The sequence below is a fragment of the Dromaius novaehollandiae genome, chromosome 15 (assembly GCF_036370855.1).
Source record: "Dromaius novaehollandiae isolate bDroNov1 chromosome 15, bDroNov1.hap1, whole genome shotgun sequence".
Lineage (NCBI taxonomy): Eukaryota > Metazoa > Chordata > Aves > Casuariiformes > Dromaiidae > Dromaius > Dromaius novaehollandiae.
The window spans coordinates 22,846,530-22,864,901 of NC_088112.1; the positions used below are offsets into that span (position 1 = coordinate 22,846,530).

An 18,372-nucleotide genomic window follows, 5' to 3' on the forward strand; every position below is an offset into this window, starting at 1 on the left:
CAATCCTGTCCCTTGTTTTTACAGTACAACTAAACCAGCTTAGGATTTACTTAAGGTTTAGAAAAAATTTTAGAAGTATTTATAAAGCAAATTTGATCACATTTAGCATTAATTGATATACACAAAAACAGCTCATCAACTTCATTTCTCATTGTTTCTCAAATATGAGTTATTTCATATTTTTATTTCATTTCTAATCACACAAAAATACAACACGTAAGTATTAATCACAGAATGAAAATAGGGAAGAGAATGTAAAAAAGAAAAACCCTCAAGAACTTTGGTGTCAGTATAGTTTATGCCAAGCAGTGAATTTAAAAATGCCAGTACATTCGATGACGTTATTTTCAACATCGTTCATTGAGAAGTTTGCACTCAGTCAGCCAAGCACAAATCAGCATATGACAGACTACAAAGAAATACCAAAGTAAATGGAAACCTGAGATGAAACAGAATGGAGGAATTGTTTTTTGCATTATCCTGAACATGTTTGTCAACATTTTAATTTAGCCAAATAGCCACTATTTAGAAAAAGAAAACAAAACTTCTTTGCTGCAACAAGATCACATTCTGTGGGGGAAAACAAATGTTTCGAAAATACACATTAACTAGGTCCACTAAGTACCTCTGAAAACAGACCTTCTAAAAAAACCGAAGGAAGGTATGTCGTATGTGCCGAATACCAGGTGAGCGCATCAGCCCTGAAAGGAACAAATAGAAAGACTTCATTTAGATCTGGAATCTTTTCCTCTCCCGTGGAATATCTGCAGTTCTTGTATGTTGTAAGCACACAATTGAGATATGGTGGAGGTTGTAAGGAAAAAATATCTTGGATCTTCCCTACATCTGCTTATCGCTCCTGTTAGGCAATACATCAGTATGTATGAGCAAGGACAGGCATCGAGATAGGAATTGCTCTGATAAAGCGAGAGACGTTATGCCAGCAATGCACGTGAAAAGATGCCGTGAAATTCCTGTTACCTTCCCGTTCCATTTCCAGGCGCTCTGTTTCGTTGTCTCTCCAAATTAGGGGGCCCTTATCGTTCTGCAGTGCCTCACTGAACAGAGGCAGCGAGGAGGGGATCGTTTCAGAGACATACGCTATTGCTGGACAGGTTGACGTTGTATAGGGCAAAGAGGTGGCAGGGCCAGCACCAAGCCGCTCAGATGAATGGTGCACAGCTCATGTGCTGCAGCCTCACCGATTTAAATGTGCACATCGATCCCCGCCTGCACTGATAGGACTCCTGGTGAAGTAACAGCCGGAGCAGAAGTCTACGGTCTCACCGTCATTTCAGACTCCAAATACTGTTGAAAAAGCAAACAGGGATGTGGGTAGCTGCCGGGAAAATAAATCTCATAAAAATCCGCACGCACTCCCGCAGTACGTGGGTCATGAAAATCCATGCCAGGCTGGAATGGGAGTAGTTCTGTCCCTTTTGAGGTGGACGTGCGTGTGTGAATACTGTTTGTCGTGGTGAGACCTGGCCGTACCTGGCACCGCACTGGAACCACCACACTTCAGCTCAAAACAGGTTACCTAAGAAGTGGGTATCGGCCTGGAAGCTCCTGGGACCAGCTGCTCCTGCCCGGGGGACAAGGCTGACACCCGCACCTGGAGTTAGCCCCAGCCTTGCTAACAAACAAGATTTTTTTCCCTCTTATCTTGCGTAGCTGTTGTTGCTTACTCAAGCAGTCGTAGGAATGAAGCCTTCAAAGCGGCCTCTCCCTTTTCCAAGAAACGGGCCCAGCTGTGCGCAGAAAGCTGGGCTACAGCCTGACCTCACGTGCGCTGCGCAGACCCCGGGACCCCCAAGGAGGCTGGAAGCAGGACCGGAGCACTGAGCAGCAACTCGTGGGAGCCGGTCACACAGCGGAAGAGCTAACGGGGCTGTGCCAGTAAGTTGGTCTTGCTTTGCAAGGAATAAACGTAGTTAAAGTTTTCAGGAGAGCTGCAGCCTGGGAGCGAGAGGGAGCTGCTACCTCCCGAGCCGCGCAGAGCTCATCTGTTGCAGCAAGGTCACGAGCACCAGGTTGGTGGCACTTGCAAGAACCAGCAGCACGTCCTGGCTTCTTTTACAGCTGACGTTTTCTGCTGCAAGCTTAATAAACGACCGCTCAGTTACGCTGTCCACAAGACCTGCTCGTTAGGGGGTCGGGTCCCAGTGCACATCACCCGTATTCTAGGCAAAGGACCTCAGAAAATCTGGGTGTTCAACGTGGGCAAACGTGCTGTGCTGTTTTCAGCAGGGAGGCTTCAGCGTGGTCAGCGTTTGCTGTAACACCGGAATGGAAAACACTGCTGGTAAACAGGCGCTCGTTAGGTTTCACAAGCACACGCGCTGAAGCGCAGAAACGCTGAGGAACTGCTCTGCTTTCACAAGTCCTGACTTGAATCCAGAAGTTGTCTATGTTTCAGTTTAAATCAGCTTGCAGTTTTTAAAGGAGCTGAACAGGTTGAGTGACTCCACGCTGTGGGAGGAATAATCTTCCCGGGCGGCTTTAGGGAACCAAGGCCGCCAAACTGGGTGAGGATGTCGCTGCAGACCTGACGTCTCTCTCCCAGGTAAAAAAGGATGATATTTGTGTATAAATGACTTTTTATAGAACTGCTGTCAAAACTGGTAGATAGAAAGCTTAATTAGGACTGATCTTGAAAATGAGGCAATGTGTAGGTGTGCGAGGGACTGTGTGCAACAAACGGCTGCTTTAAACGAGAGCGGAGAGTAAACAGGTCCAATCTGATGTTTATCAGAGCATCGTATCTCCTGAGCTGCTAAAATTTTCACTGCGCTGTCAATTTTGTTCTACAGAACAGAGAGCATTAGAGAAAACTCTGCTTTCAGCATGAGTAAGACTGAGCCCACTCGTCCTGTTTCAGTCACCTCCGCTTTGGATGATGGGCATGGATTCGGTTACCTCGCCGGAGCCGCGGCTGTTTATCTGCCCCAGTGAACAGAACCGGGGTCTCCTCTGCACCTGGCACGAGCCCGAGCACGGTTCTTCTCGCTAGTCCTGATTCATAAATGACTCACTTCAAACTTGGATGCGAGCGCAAAGTATACATTTGCAAATTGGCTCGTGAGGCACTACTTTGCAATGTAGGTGGGATATATTACATACTGTAGCAGTCAAGTTCTGCTCTTTTTTTTCCTCCTCCCTTTTCCTTCGTGCAGGATGGTTGTCTGAGCCTAGGATTTTGGTGGCGTTTCCGAGGGTACGGAAAGAAGTCTCAGCCTGAATGTACCATGTGGATGTCTCTGGCTCTGCCTGCGACAGGAGCGCTTCGCTGAAGATGGATGATTTAGCTTTACTTGACCTGTTGGAGTGTCCCGTGTGCTTCGAGAAGCTCGACGCCACAGCCAAGGTGCTCCCGTGCCAGCACACCTTCTGCAAGCCGTGCCTGCAGAGGATCCTGAAGTCCCAGAAGGAGCTCAGGTGCCCGGAGTGCAGGACTCTCGTCCTCTGCAGCATCGAGCAGCTGCCGTCCAACTTGCTCCTCATTCGTTTGCTGGATGGTGTCAGATGTGGGCAGAATGTGTCGAGGTTTGGTTCGATTCAAAGGTCCGGGGTCCTGTCCTCCCCTGCCTCCATCAGGAGAGTCCCGAGAGCTTTACAACTTAACCAATACAGGCTGGCACCGAACCCCAGGGTCTACATGGAAGGGGTAAGGAGAGTCCACATTTTTTACTATTTCCATAAACATAGAAACTTATGTTATTGTGTGCCAAGAGCTATGAAACTTTCACGTTACTGATTTTGCAGAAATGTTTTAAGTAAGAGATCGTTGATTTGTTTGCAAATCTGGCTGTTATTTCCCTGTGATATTTGACTATTTTGAGTTTGTCACAACAGTAATTGCATCGAGTCTCGAGCTTATTCAAAAACAACTCGTCTTTCTCCTTACAAACACTTCACAGCAGATGTTTTTCTCAGGAGTTTTCAGGTGCTTCCTGACTTTTGGGGGAGGCATTTTAGATGCTCCAAATTTCAGGCAACATATTGATTTTTGATTGACAGCACTTAAGTCAGTAAGTGCAAAGCTGTAAATGTTAGAGGTGGAGAAGAGGATTTCACTTCTCTGAGCCTCAGTCTCCCCATCGGTTAAAAAAGGAGGAGAGGACATAATGACACTTAAGTCCTTGGCAAAACACTTTGAGATTAACTAATGACAAATTTGAAACAAGTTACTTGTTATTTTATCTAGGGACTGATTTGCTAGGTTAATTTTAAAATTCTCAGTTGTTTCTGTCATTTTCTATAGGAGTACTAAAGCTTTTCTTAAAGACTTAAGTCATGTTATTAGACCTGTTAAAGCAGCTTGGCTCAGATTGGATTTGGGGAGAGATTGACTCATGGTTTCATTTTACCTGCATTATATTCCTGAAGTATTCTTTGTATAAAGTCTCTAAAAAGCTTTTCACAATATTTAATGCGTAACTCAAATGACTGTTAAATCTCAGAGCATTTTTCAGAATTGCAGAGATATAAAGACAGATATTTGCCTGCATAACATAAAGGTACATGCTTGCCTGTACTGTTGTACACAGTGCATACAGTGACGTATACCGTACCTCGTGTGCGTACGGTGTGGTGTATGTATCCTAAGGAATCTCTGTGGTGTTGGTAAGTCATCTGGGATGTATCACACACAGAAAAGATGCATCTTTGGAGCTCAGGTCTCAGGTTCTCCCATGAGAAAACGCGGCAGTGTGGCTCTGAAATGCACGAACTGGGGTCCCTCCCGGTGCGGGCAGCAACGACGAGCGTAGGGTTTGGGGTTTTTTCTGTCGCTGCCTCAGTTCCAGCCCAGTCGCGGCGGTGCTCAGTAAAAACAACGGGGTTATTTTTATTCCTGTTGCAGCCCTTACCAAGATCCTTTGCTTCTCTCATTTCCATATACCGATTTTTTTTAGGACTAGGCAGAAACACAGTAAGGCTGTAGGCAGCGCAGGTAGGCTTGTGCTGCGCCTCGCTGCCTCTGCAGCGAGAGGCTCGGAGGTCCCGGGATCTCTTCTGCCGAGCAGAAGGGGAAGATGTGCCGACCAGCAGCTCCTGCGAGGAGACCTGCCTGACTCGGTAGCTCAGGAGCAGGTACGGTCACGTCCCGCTGTGCACCACGGGAGCGCACGGGCCAGCAAACGAGCATGCGAAAGCCAGCCTGGAAGATGTCATCCGGTTCTCTCGCACGCATCTGTGCAGCCCGGAATCATGTTGTGCCTTAGACGAAGCAGCTCGATCCCCAAAGGCACGGAGCAGTGCTCCGTAGGTAGCACTGGGGGAGGCGGGGAAGGCGGGAGACCCAGCACTATACGGGAGCAACGTGCTGCTCGCGTTATCATTTCGGGTGAGGAATGACCGTGGGGGAGAGCAGGGCGGGCTGCAGCTTCGCTCGCCCCACACGTTGGAGATATCCAGCCATGGCATAACAGCAGCTGAGCAGCGGCTGCGCAGATTTCCCTCGACGACAACCCGTAGGCATTTCCCATCCCGAAAGTGCCACGTGGCGCTTCAGCTCCCGTCACCGGCTCCTCTGAGCCCCCTTCATGCAGGTTTCCAGCTCTGAGACAAGCGGTGCCATGGCCAGTTAGGCATCTTTCTGCTATCCACGCTCTCCCCTAGGAGCTGGAATTAGTCGCTAATGTGGTTCACACGAGATGGGAATCATCGAGGGCAGCAGCTTTCCGTCACTATCGCCATGGGCTGCATTTCAACCTAAAATGGGAAGGGCTGTAATTCTCCCAGCTGGAATCCCCAGGCCCCAGATAAAAAGCCCAGATGTGCTCATCTCTTTTCCTTCTCTCTCATACATTTCACATTTCTCTTATTAGGTCTCAGAACAGGTAGAAACTCGTTATTGATATTAGGTGATGGTGACATTCATCTGTTTGCAGCTCCCAAAAACATTTTAAGATCAAACTCTTGGGGATCAGCAGAAATAGTGAGGAGAGAGGTCTCAGCAATGGCACGGTGACTCTCCAGCCCAGCTCTGTCCTGCTTTAGCACGTAACACTGGGACAGGCCTTTAGCTTCCCATGCCTGTGTGACAAAAGGATATGGAAGTACGTTACACTGAAATGCTCTTAGACTTAATTAGTTAATTAATTATAAAACACTTTGAAGTCCTCAGCTGCGAGGTGAAGAATGCAAAATGCTAGTCACACTTGGGGTTTGGTGGTTTCACACACATGCAGGACGGGCCACGCGTTATTTCAGCTGCTCCAGGGGGACATGAAGGCACACGGACCTGTCACCGAACTGAAGCCTGGTAAGATGCAGCCCTCGATCCGCGAGCAGCCAGAGTCACCCTGGAAGTGCCTGCGGTGTGAAGGTACCAGGCAGTAACAAGCGACGGCTTCTCCTCTCCTCACAGCAGGGAGTGCTTGAATTTACGTGTTTTTATCACTGAAGTGATCTGGATAAATCAGAGGCCTCCCAAAAACTTGGACTGAAGAGCAGACACTTTCGTTGCAGTCAGCTTTTGTAGAACTAAGCGGCACCAGATTTCAGCAAACACGGAGGGAAGGTGGTTTTGCGGGCACCGCACCTACAAGCGCTGCGGGCATCTGCGTAGCCCCCTCCACCTCCCCAGCCCGGCTGCGAGGAGCCGCTGAACCACCACGAACCGCTCGGGCCGGCACCAGGAAGGCTGCGGCTGGCTGACCTCCCCTGGCAGAGTCTCCAAAGAAGTTAACGTTGGCAGATATTCACCAAATATTTTGAGACTTTAGATTAAAGGACACTAAAGGATCCTTCACTAAATCCCACTGATACCTTTCCATGGGCTTAAGACCTTCTAAGTCCAAAACCCTGTTGTTATCATCATTTAACAAGCACAAGGACATCTTCCCAAACAGCCGTCTAGTCTTACAGGTATTTTTAGACATCTTTTGTGGAAAAGTAAGCTTAAGCTTCTCACGTGATAGCTCTCCAAGGCTTTGACAGTGTTCTTAAAATGACTTGATTATCAAAAAAACCCAAAACAAGGGGGAAAGAGTGCTCAATGATAAGTAGTAAAATCTGCTGGCCAGATGCACGGAGGACTCTCGAGTTTCTTGACTTCAGCCTGATTGTTTGCACTCACATGATGAGTTCCAGCAGTTCAGCTAATTCCCTTTCCTCTGTTAGGGATGTCTGAAAAACTGCTATTAGTTCTAGTGCAGAAGAACAAACTGTTCCTAGGAGGAAACCTGGGACTACTTTTCATTTCTGAGATTTCCCATCTGATGCACAACAACGCACGCAGCACCAACAGCCATTTCGCAGACGCTATGCAGAACTGCTAAGGAGCGTTATTAGCATCTAACTTTCCCCACCCGCTCTCCATCCCAGCACAGCCGTGCGCACCGCGAGGCCAACCCACCCGCCCATGCGCCCGCTCGGCCGCTCCGTCTCCTCCCTAACACCTCCCCAGCCCTAGTCCCATCTTCCGTCTTTCGCCACCGCGCAGACGGCACCTTCCTGCCGCGCGGCAAACAGCTCTTCCCGTCCTCGGCAAGCCAGCCGCTTACGGGCTGCATCTGCGGGAAGCGTTTTGCATGTGGCAAAACGGAAGGAATTGACCTCGAAGGGGATTTTTCAGCTCATACACACACAGTCTTTGCAACCGTAGCCTTTTGGGGGGCACCGAGTTCATTATTTAAACACTTCTCTCTTTGGACTTGACCCAAAGCACCGTGAAACGGATGGAAAGGTCCCCAGTGGAAGGAGTGGCCTTTAGAGACGATCCTTCATTTCGTGCTACAAATATCCACTTTTTTTCCCCCAAGAATCACTGTGAGAACAACCACCATGCAATCCTGCTCCGTCACGGTTACCACCACCACAGCCACTTCCTTGGGTACGATTAAATGCAGTACCCATTCGCAGCTGCATTAGACGGCCATGCGATCTCCAGCAAAAGACTGCCCCAGTTTGCACAGACTACTGATTATCATTAATACTATATACTACAGCATACTACAAAGCAAATAAAATTACATAATATGCACCACGCTGCGCTGCAGCCAGATACGTCATCGAAAGTAGGATGCAAGACGTGTTTTGTTTTCAACAAAGAAGTTTTTCCATAAATAAATTTCCTTTACTCCATGGAGCAGAGGAAACCACAATTTGACTGAAGTCCCTCCTCTCAGCAGAGACATTTTCTTGCCAGCTTGTTGCTCTTCATCCTCATGAGCTCAGGAGCATCCATGAAGCCAAAAACTAAAATAAACCCCATCATCATCAAGCAAGCCAAGAGTTCATATGATTCCAAGTGCGGAGAGCAAGCAGGAGCCCGCAGAGTTGCTAAATTAATATTATCAATAATATAAGATAGAGGCTGCAGTCAGGAATTTCACAAAGTCCTAAAAAGCTTAGGGAATATTTTAGTTACAGCCCATCCCAAATTATTTCTTATCTGGTAGCATTTAAACCACATTTGAATGTACTTCTATGTACTAATACAGGATGGGTGCAATCTGGGTGTCTATATACAGACAGAGTGGTGTATATCCAGCATATAGCTGTACATGCACAACAGAGTATCCGAAAGACACCGTGAAAGCGCAGCCACTTACAAAGTATTGCACTAAGACAAATTAGAATTGTCCATTAAACTATTCCAGAGAAGTCTGGCTGGGTTTTAAGATCTTTAACATCTATGCAGAGAGGACAAGACACTGTATTTTTCAAGATCTCCACGTAATAAACTGTCTGGAATTCAAGAATAAAAGGGTTTGCTAGGAGGTGAATGCATGAATAATTCGCACAGAACCCTTTGAACTCTTAAGAACCTCCCCAGCCTGTGCAAGATGTGGTTATTTTTTACATTAACGTATCCTCCTTATCGGGCTTCAGCCCTAATAAAAACTAAACATGATTTTGCCACTGGTGAGAAAACAGAGAGATGCTGCGTGCTGAAGTATATACGAAACTACCACGCTTCCCAGAGGAGCAGCAGGCCTCAGCTATACCCTGCACACGGCGATAACCTGTGCAGGCCACTGAACAGCTACCTGGATGGTGAACTTTGCAATGCAGCAAATATCGGGGCAAAGCGAGCCGGGGGGGGGGAAAACTCAGAGCACGAAAGTTTGCCCTTGGAAAACACAGGACATACAAATTAAACTGTGACTTATGCTATTTTCTCTTTGCATGAACCGAGTGCTGTAACATCCCCCTCCAGCAATTTATGGGAGATAGACAGATACCTCCTCTACCGGGATAAAAATAGGCTACGCTCCAACGTCGCCACCTTCACATAGACATCTATAAATAGCGACTGTGCCTTGGTGTTTTCTTCTCCTCCAGAAACATCTCCAGCTCCTTTTTCAATTTGATAAACAGGATTTAGATTGCTGGATCTTTGTGAAGCTTTATTCAAAGCGACCTTCATGCTTGCACCTAGCAGGAGCAAACACGTTTTCTGACCCACTCGCTGTGCAACATCCCTCCCCAAAACAACCAGTTCCTATGCAGTCGCGGTAATGACTGGATAACTGAGTCACAGCAGGCTTGGGCTGGACAAATGCTGAGCATACATTATAAAAAGGGGTCTCCTAGGAATACACATTAACTCTGGCTTAGGAGGTGGCACAGGCTCCTTTTCCTCTGCGAAGGGAAAACAGGCTCCTTTTGTGCAGCAGCTGCTACAGGCAGTGGCCTGTGCACCAGGCTGTTGCACCACATGCCACGTCCAGCTGTTCCACCAGCTGAAGACGAAACTGGTTCCTTTTGCTAAGAATTTTGTGTGGCCTTGTGACCATCTGGGAGAAGAGATTTACCCCACTTCTCCTCCACAATTTGTCTCACTCTAAAAAAAAAAGCTAAGCGTGCTCTGACTAATTGCTTCCCCACTGCCAGCTTGCACCTTCTATAGATTTATCACTGTATGCCTTTTTCCTCTTTCGCATATAGTTTTAGCACATTGTATGTACTGTAAGGAGACAGTCGGCCCCTTCGACATTGAGTGCCTGACAATATGCACCCCAAAAGATGTGGCAGATTCAACAGCCCAGAAACAAGCAGCTTTAGGGTAGCTGTGAACATTGCTGCAGCCACTGAAAAACCAGCTGCTGCTTAACACAACCTGGTAGCAAGGCAGTCACTCACCCTTATTCAAGAGGGGCATAAAGCAAAACTACAGCCTCAGAGTTAGGGAATTATTACTATTATTACTATTACTAATGACTATTCCCCAGCCATTTAATGCTGCCCAGAAGCGTCCTCGTGAACTCTTGCGGCTTAGCACCAGGGTACTTCGGACACGGCTCTACGTGGCAGGAGCAGCGAGATTCCTCTCCCAGGGGAGCAGGAACACAGAAGGAAAAGGGCTGTTCTAAGGTGACATTGCCTGGTTATAAAAAAGCAAAATGACCTCCACTGTGAAATATCAGGAGCCAGTTTCCCTGGTTTTACAAAATTAGGTACTGAACTGCAAACACATAAAAGTGTTTTAATTTGTTACCAAGGCGATGAGTCAGACTCAGATGGCAGGTGAAGAATAGAACAGCAGGATTTCTGCAGCGTAGTACGTTCACCTACTGACTACGGCGGTCAGCGAGGAGGCTGGAGGTCTGAGACGCTTCGCCCTCTTTCTCCCCCCGGTAGCCAGCCCTCACCTGCAGGACCACGAAGCTCCAGCCATTTGGACTGACTTTGTGATTTTCAGCTCTGAAGGGAGGGGACAGGAAAAAGGCATATTCACGTGTCAGCTACGCTGATAGCCCAGAGGTGAAGCTAGAAATGATCCGAGAGAAGAGGAGGCTAGATCCCGACAAGCAGCACACTGACCCAGTGCTTCGATTTAAACTCCTCCCTTGCTCTTTACTTCTGTGCTCTTCTCACAAGTAAAACTAAAGTGCTTGCTCTTAAATGCTGGGTTTTGTTTTGTTACTATTTTTTGGGTAGTCAAACTCCATGTAGCATCAGGACTCCATTGGGCAAGGCCCTGTGCAAATGAATAAAGAAACATTTTTTTAAAAAACAAACAAACAAACAAACAACACTTTTCCTCAGGAGCTTGTAAAGTCGATATTTGAGCTTACTCTCTCACTTGATTCAGGGAACCTCTGTTTTGTTTTGACACCAGGATGGAGGACACAATTTAGAGCTCTGGTTTTAAGAGAGATAAATATTTATCCTTTGGAAATTAGATCCCTTTAAGAGGCTTTGCTTTGGGTCCCAGACAACTGATGTATCCAGAAGTTCTTATTAGCTTTGCAGAGGAGAAAAGCCTGTTCGGAAAAAAACTTGTTTGCTTGGATCTTGCATAACTCAGTTAGAATCTGTCTCATTTAGGAAATGGAAATACAGAAAGGAGAAGAATGGCTTCTTTTTCTTAGGCCAGGTCTGGATAAGAGCAAACACATGCAAGACCATGTAGACAATGAGCGCTTTAGTCTGGAACTAGTGTTGACGCAAGGCCCAGTAGACCATCAGTTTCATGATGATCATTAATTTTCCATCCAAATGCCTGCTAAGGGGACGTTGCAGAGCAACAGACAGATGTACCGTCATTAAGCACTTCTCTGAAATAATAGGAAAACCAAGTCTCTGGTTGTAGGGAAAACACAAGGTGCAAGACTAAGTTTTTAACAGTGGTGAGAATGGGGCACAACGACACCAGCATTTCGCAAGCTTGCTAACTTCATGCCAAGCCGCTGGAGCAGTGACTGGTTCAGTCGCCAGTGCTCCATTCCCTCCGCCGGGACAGCTGGGACTCGGAAAGCATCCATCATCTCCAGCTCCTGCGTCCCTTCGAGCAAGTGAGCACTGCTACTCCTGGCATTTGGTAGCGTTAAGCAATGGGAGAAGTTAGTGTATTCCCCTTTTCTAGCAAAAGGAGACTAGGGAAATAGCAGGAGCAGAGAAGGAGGCTCATATCTAGGAGCAGAAACAGAATACAGATTTCCTATTCGTATTTTAAATAGCCCTTACTACAAACTGCAACTCTGGAGCACAAAGCATCGTGACCGGGCATGCCGAGGGCTGACACATTTTGTTTTCGATGCGGCTTAAAACCATGACACACAGTTTAACCACTATCCCAGACTGCTGACAGCAGCAGAAACAAACAGATGTGATAGCAATAACCATGAATGGAAGAGGCGTAAAAAAGTTTCACGCAGACGCTGCAGCTCAGACGCAGCTGCTGTAGATACCGCCAACAGCAAACTCATTGCGCCCCTCGTGAGGAGGTTCCTCACTACCGACAACCCTTTCTTTCCCCTGACAATCTCTTCTCCTTTCCCTCCTCAAGAAAAGACGACTTCTTAGGCCTGTCCCTGATCTGCCTTTGCCTAATAGCGCTGCCTGCACAAAGGACTGCGCGTTTACGAAAGGAAGCCAAGTCCAGGTGTAATTCCTGCATTGCAGGAGTCTTGGCACCAGTTCTGCCGACCTAAAAACCTCTCCCCGTGGTTTCACACAAAGTAACGCCTAATATGGCATTGTCCTCATCTGGAGCTATTGTGAAGCATTGCTGAGAAACGGCTGATGCCTTCCACCCCGGGGATGGGTGATTTCGGCCGTGAGTCATGCGATTTCTGGATGCAGAATTCGCTGAGCTGCTTTGTGATAAAAGCTGCTCTGTATTTTCTTTAATCATTTTTCCCACTTTCCATTTCACCTCTGCAGTACAGAACCAGAATGACAATAGGCAAAGTTCAGAAGTGACGTAAGTTTTGATGTGGTTGCATATCAAAAGCATATTAGTTAGAAGATTATGTAAGTGCTCCCATTTACCACTGATGTCTCACCATAAGCAACCGTGGAGGTGCACAAATGTAGCAACAGAGAAATTAGCCCTATAAGCCTCGGTGACAGGCTCTAATACAAGCTTTTTCATAATCCTTTGGTGGCTTTTCATCTCTTTAGTCTGTAAATTACACCCACTTACACCTGTAACTTAAGACAATGTTTTCCATATTCAGTTAAATGCAAATAATTTACATCCCCAGCTTCCCCATGAGCGAGCACCTGCTCACACAGGGGTTCAGTGCAGCTCGTTAGGTTTAGCCACAAGCAGCTTTAGCCTCGTGTCTCAGAGAGGTGAGAAGGAAATACGGCGGATTTGGTGAGCTCTTGGTTAACAGCAGGACTGGCTTTGTTCTCCTCCGTGCACAAACAGCCTGTTTGTGCCTGGAAGATGCTGGCAATCCTCCTTAGGGGAGAAATAATGCAGAAACCACCCAACTGTCTGAATCCTCAGAACATAATTATACGAAAAGATTGAAATGACAAGTTCACTTTTGATGGTTTTGTTCTCTGTGACAAGGCTGAAGTTATCTCCTCTGATGAAAAGCAGAAAAACAGAATCGTAATGGCAATTAATTTACATTCAAATAGCTCTTTTCATCCAACCGGATCCTAAAGAGCACTGAAAACTGTGCTAACTGATCACACAAAGGAAACGGATGTAGGACTCATTCGTCCCAGCTAAAGTCCCATCTTTAGCATGACGTTAAGGGATGCTTGCAAAAAGTTAGTAATCAAAACAAAGGGTAGTTTTTACGGATTACCTTTCTTTGCAAAAAAGCCAGTGTTTCATTTGGATTCAATATGTAAATAATAACCAGCTCTCCATTTACAGTAATTAAATCACTATTCATGACGAATATGGCCTGGATATTGCTCAGATCTGCTCTGGACTTCCCGTTTGCCTTTGGGCAAGTCAATTCAACTCTGCCTGCCAATATTCCCCAGACAAAGCAGGGATGATATTTCCTTCACTCCACCCTTCATCTCTGCTGTCCTTTTAGATTACTTACTCTTCAGGGCAAGAACCGCTTGTCATGATGTTTGTACAGCGCCTGACACAGCCATAACCTCGGTGGTGGCCTCCAGATACGGATGACAGCAGTGGCAGCTGACTGTCCAGCTCTTGTCATGGAGATCTGCTGGGCTACATGGCTGGGTCAGAGCACAAGCTTTCCATTTCCTACTTGCTTCATATATTCTGGATATTTCCATTTGCGCAGTGAAGCAGCCTGTCACAAGCACGGCCAAGGTCCCCGCAGTGAAAATCACACATACATATGCATATGCCACAGATACATAGGCCAAAACAGCTGCTCCTGCAGCTCTGGATTGCTCCCACAAACACAGGCTTTGAGAGAAGAGGCCGGTCGTCCTTGTGATGGGGAACCCTAAGCAACCAAAGGAGCTACAAACTGCACTAACAGCTGGCAAACTCCTGCTTTTAATATCACTGCTAAATAACACGAACACCAAAAATTAGTTACATGCAAACTAACCCTAAGCAAAACTCCTTTGCTGTGCCGCACCTCCTTTGGGTCACAGCACAGGCTCATTGCAGGGGTTGTGCTCTGTCACCTGGTGCTCCTGGTCACCCCAGGCCAAGGAGGGAGCAAGTGTGATCTATCACTTCTGCAACCAGCCTCAGACATCTCCAGTGCTCATCTTCGGCAGGGAAAGATGCTTTCACCTGTTACATATCACCTCTTTACGCCTTGTAGGAATTCTTTAGATATAAGGAGAAATGTTAAGTGGGAAGAGCTTCCTCCATCCTTTGATATTGATATTTTTCCTTTACTCCTCAGTGGCTTTCAGGGGCAGGTGTGTGTGTGGGGGTCTTCCAAACACCTCAGTAGAGTTTAATATTTAAACTATACTTGGACTCCTGCTTACCAGGCTTAGAGCCAGCATGGTGCAGTTAGAGGCACGCAGGATCCAACTTCACATGTTTCCCTTAAAAACGAGCCTTAACAACTCCCAGCTCCCAGCATTCCTAAGCTGCAGCGCTCGGCACAGCCGCATTTTGGTCACCTCAAACTGGTGCCAGAAAAGCCCCAAATGGCTCCAAGGAATTAGAGGCTCCAGAAAAAAAAATAATCAAAAAACACTTGCAAATTGAACCCAAAGCGTCTAGTGGGAGAGAAATCAAACTGGAAGACATCCAGGACTGGATTTCTTTTCCTCCTGGCAATGATTAGCACCATCCTAGAAATAAATTGTTCTTCTCAAGGAGGCTGTTATGTGTTATACAAATCATGCATTTACGGCAATATCACTGCCTCTGCACAGCATGGGTGTTTAGCTCTTTTGCACAAATAACGCAGCGCTGGAAGAGAACACGGCGCTGCAAGCACAGCGTGGGAGCCCGTCACCTTCCCCTCCAGCGCAGGACTGCGCACCAAGGAATGACCGCGTCTCCGCTCGGCAGCATCTCTGCTTCTCCATGGCCTGCCAGGCTTTTTGGGCTACACATCTGGGTTGGCCTTGCTCTTCACAGCTCATTTGCAGTGTTCCCGTTCCATTTCTGGTCAGCTGTTTTGTCCTTCCAGCCTGACAGCGACTGCAGCCTCCTTAACACTCAACGCAGAACAGTTCTCCAACTGCTACTGAAATTTCTGCCCATCAGAAGCCAGTGCTCTACGGACATTTAGCACATGAATCGGTTTTCTTATACACCAGACCCTTGGGAATAATTGCCTTCCTGCAAGTGAAGTTACACCCACGAAACTGAGATCAGAATCAGGCCCTTATTATTTAGTGCCAAGACATTTTATGAGTCTGGGAGGAGACCGCAAGCTTGGGATGGCTTTCTGTATTCGAGGGAATAGATGCAGAGAAGAGCAACTCCAGGGCATTCCCTTTGCAGCGTTACTGAAATCGGAGCTAGGAAAACCACTTGGTTGCAAGTCCAAACTTGTCTGAGACGATTCCTAATCAAACCTGCCAAAAGCCCCTTCAGCCCGTGAGTCTGTCTCCACCATTTAAACCAGCAGCGAGCTAGGGGAGGGTCACCTGGACGGCCGGTTAAAATGCTGAGGTGCATTCACCTCCGCTGAAGTAAGAAAATGTCCAAACTACAAAAAAACAGTATTCCTAAGGCTCATTCCTACTGAAACGTATTTCAACATAGCAAATCAGGGTAGACAAAGTATTTGTACGGTTTTTCCCTGGTGGGGACTACCACTTACCGAAACACAGACGCATGGTCTGATTTTTAGCTCACCAAGGCTCTTCTAACACTGCTAGACTAGAATGAAAGTTTACCGCAGAGGAAGAAATGGCCGCGGAGCAACAGTCTGTGCATACAATACCTTCACAAGGGCAACACCAGTTTTCTATGACACACTCCGGTTCTCTGCTAGCATTGACCTAGGCCCACAGAAATAGCCCCGAGAAGAGAGCACACCTGAAAATGAACAACAGGCTATTCAAAGAAATACATTATCATTCATTCCTTATGCTCACCTACGTAGTTGTTGACATTACTGGAATCAGCTATTTGGGAAATGGGAGGGATCCACTCCGACACCCTTAGCTTGGTCTCACTGAAGTTATTTGTGGTGAACTTGCTTGGAAACGGGATGAAAGAGGAATTGGCTCCCAGCTGCAGAGCAGTTCACGGCCTTATGCTTGTGCTCATCTTGCGTATCGCAGAGAGCGGCCTGTCTGCTCTTGAAGATGGGCAGCATCGCCAGCCGGGTCGCGGTGCTCGTCACGGTGGCTTTACATGGAGTCGCCTGGGACAAGGTTCATGAACGCTCACAGCGTTAGTGTTGTACTTCCCTTCGTTGTTCTTCCCAACTATATTTTTCTTCCTTTCCTGGCAAGTTTTGATGCGTCTCTCTGGTCATCTCCCTGCCCTTTTTTTATGCCAGTGCTGTGATTGTGTGATCTTATAATAACACATTGTCACTAACGAGGAAGTTATAACTAGTTCATTTAAAATAATTACAGTGTGCATTTCCCCTAGCTATGAAGAGATGCTTTGAATTGCTTCCTCATACAGGCACATACACAGTTTTAATTTGCTTCTTTGTTTTGTATGGAGGGAGACTCAGATGTGTTGGATGATTGCCCTAGCACAGTTGATGCCAAATGCTGAGAATAATAATAATAATATAATCTTTTCTCCCATATCAGCCTCAAATGCACTAGCTAGGGGGAAAACACACTGAGGTGCATTGCTGTGCTCACCTCTGGGGTACAGTGGCCAAGGAGAGAAAAATACCTTGCACAGAGATTGTGCACTGTATTGCAGTGATGTGACATGGAGTTTCTTAAGCCTTTAGTTCAGCTGTTGCATTTTCCCACCTTAAATCTCACAACTGTTCTGTCAGCAGCTCCACAAGGCATTCATAGCCCCGAGGACTGGCCTCACTCACTGCAAGCAGTGGGCAAGTGCCTTTTCTAGCCGTTCAGAGAGCTGGGGACACCTCCTGAAGGGCTCTAACGAACGGGTCATATTTCACTCAGGCAGAACAGAAGAAAAAAAATGGAGAAAAAAAACAGTAGAAAGAAAAATGAAGCAGGGTCAGAAGCAGGCAGCTGAAACAGTTACAACCAACCACAAACCACGGAGACAGAGAAAAAGGCTTTTTAGGGGGAGAGAGGTGATTCTCTCTGCAGTAATCAAAGGCACACATTTCCACTAGCTGGAAAATTTGCATTTCCTCAGCCTGAAACACACACGAGTTTGGGTTTATAAACTCTAACTGGACAAGTCCCAGAGATCTTGCAATACTTGCAAAACATAGCATTGATGTATTTCTACTTGATATGATGAAAAATATCTCTGGATGCTTTAATGTACTAAATTATTCCCTTTTTCTACTCAACTTCCAACTAATTTTAGAAGCTTTCACATAAAAGAACATGAAAGATATGCCTCTTTCTTTAATTTAGTACTACTAGAGGTGCAGTACTGCATGTCATCATGGAAAAAAAAATCTTTTCCTTTCACCAGTGCCTATTATTTTTTCATACTTGCTGCCTCTGCCACTACTGGGCAGCAATTTGGGGTTCTAAATACATGCAAAAGTTGATAGGAGTTGAATGATTCTCAAAATAAATTAAATAACCAGAATCCAGAAATTTATTCTGCACAGATTTTCAGCAATTTTTAATTAAGCTTTACATGGAGCTTTTTGTAGCATTTTTTCCAACTGAATTTAACAAGAGACGTGGAACCCAATGTTTGGCAATATTTGGGCTGAACATCTTGCTGCCACTACCAACTCACGAGAATAAAATACTGCCTTGGATTAATAAAAAGCAGCTGGACAAATTAGCAGGAGAAAAATCCATCAAAACTTAAATAGAAGGACACCAGGTCTGACGCAGGAACTCGGGCACATTTCAAGACCAGGAACGGGACTGGCAATGCACACGGCCGCACACTACCTCCAGGCACACCGCTTCTTTATCGCCGAGTTTAATTAGCACCCTGGTTTCTGCCATTACAATTAACCTACTTTAAATAAGGCTAAACAGACTTCTTGTAGAGGATCCGGTACAAATCTAAGAGCGGACAGAAACCAATCAAAGGCTGAGAAAGGAATCAGATTTTAGATACGCTCGAAGCTGCCAGCACTGCTGTATTTTAGCACCATAAGGAATGATAAGAAATGGCAG

At 46.4% G+C, this 18,372-nt stretch overlaps 2 protein-coding genes across 3 annotated transcripts in view; one reads left to right on the plus strand and one right to left on the minus strand.

Moving 5' to 3' along the window:
• Positions 1 to 18,372, minus strand: part of PRELID2 (PRELI domain containing 2) — a 64,988-nt gene that overhangs the window by 41,766 nt on the left and 4,850 nt on the right. The window lies entirely within an intron of this gene.
• SH3RF2 (SH3 domain containing ring finger 2) overlaps positions 1,707 to 18,372 on the plus strand; it is a 61,604-nt gene continuing 44,938 nt past the window's right edge. The window contains exons 1-2 of the mRNA XM_026118295.2: positions 1,707 to 2,566; positions 3,177 to 3,667. Coding sequence (XP_025974080.2) covers positions 3,242 to 3,667 — 426 coding nt within the window. The 5' untranslated portion in view covers positions 1,707 to 2,566; positions 3,177 to 3,241. The remainder of the gene's footprint in view (positions 2,567 to 3,176; positions 3,668 to 18,372) is intronic.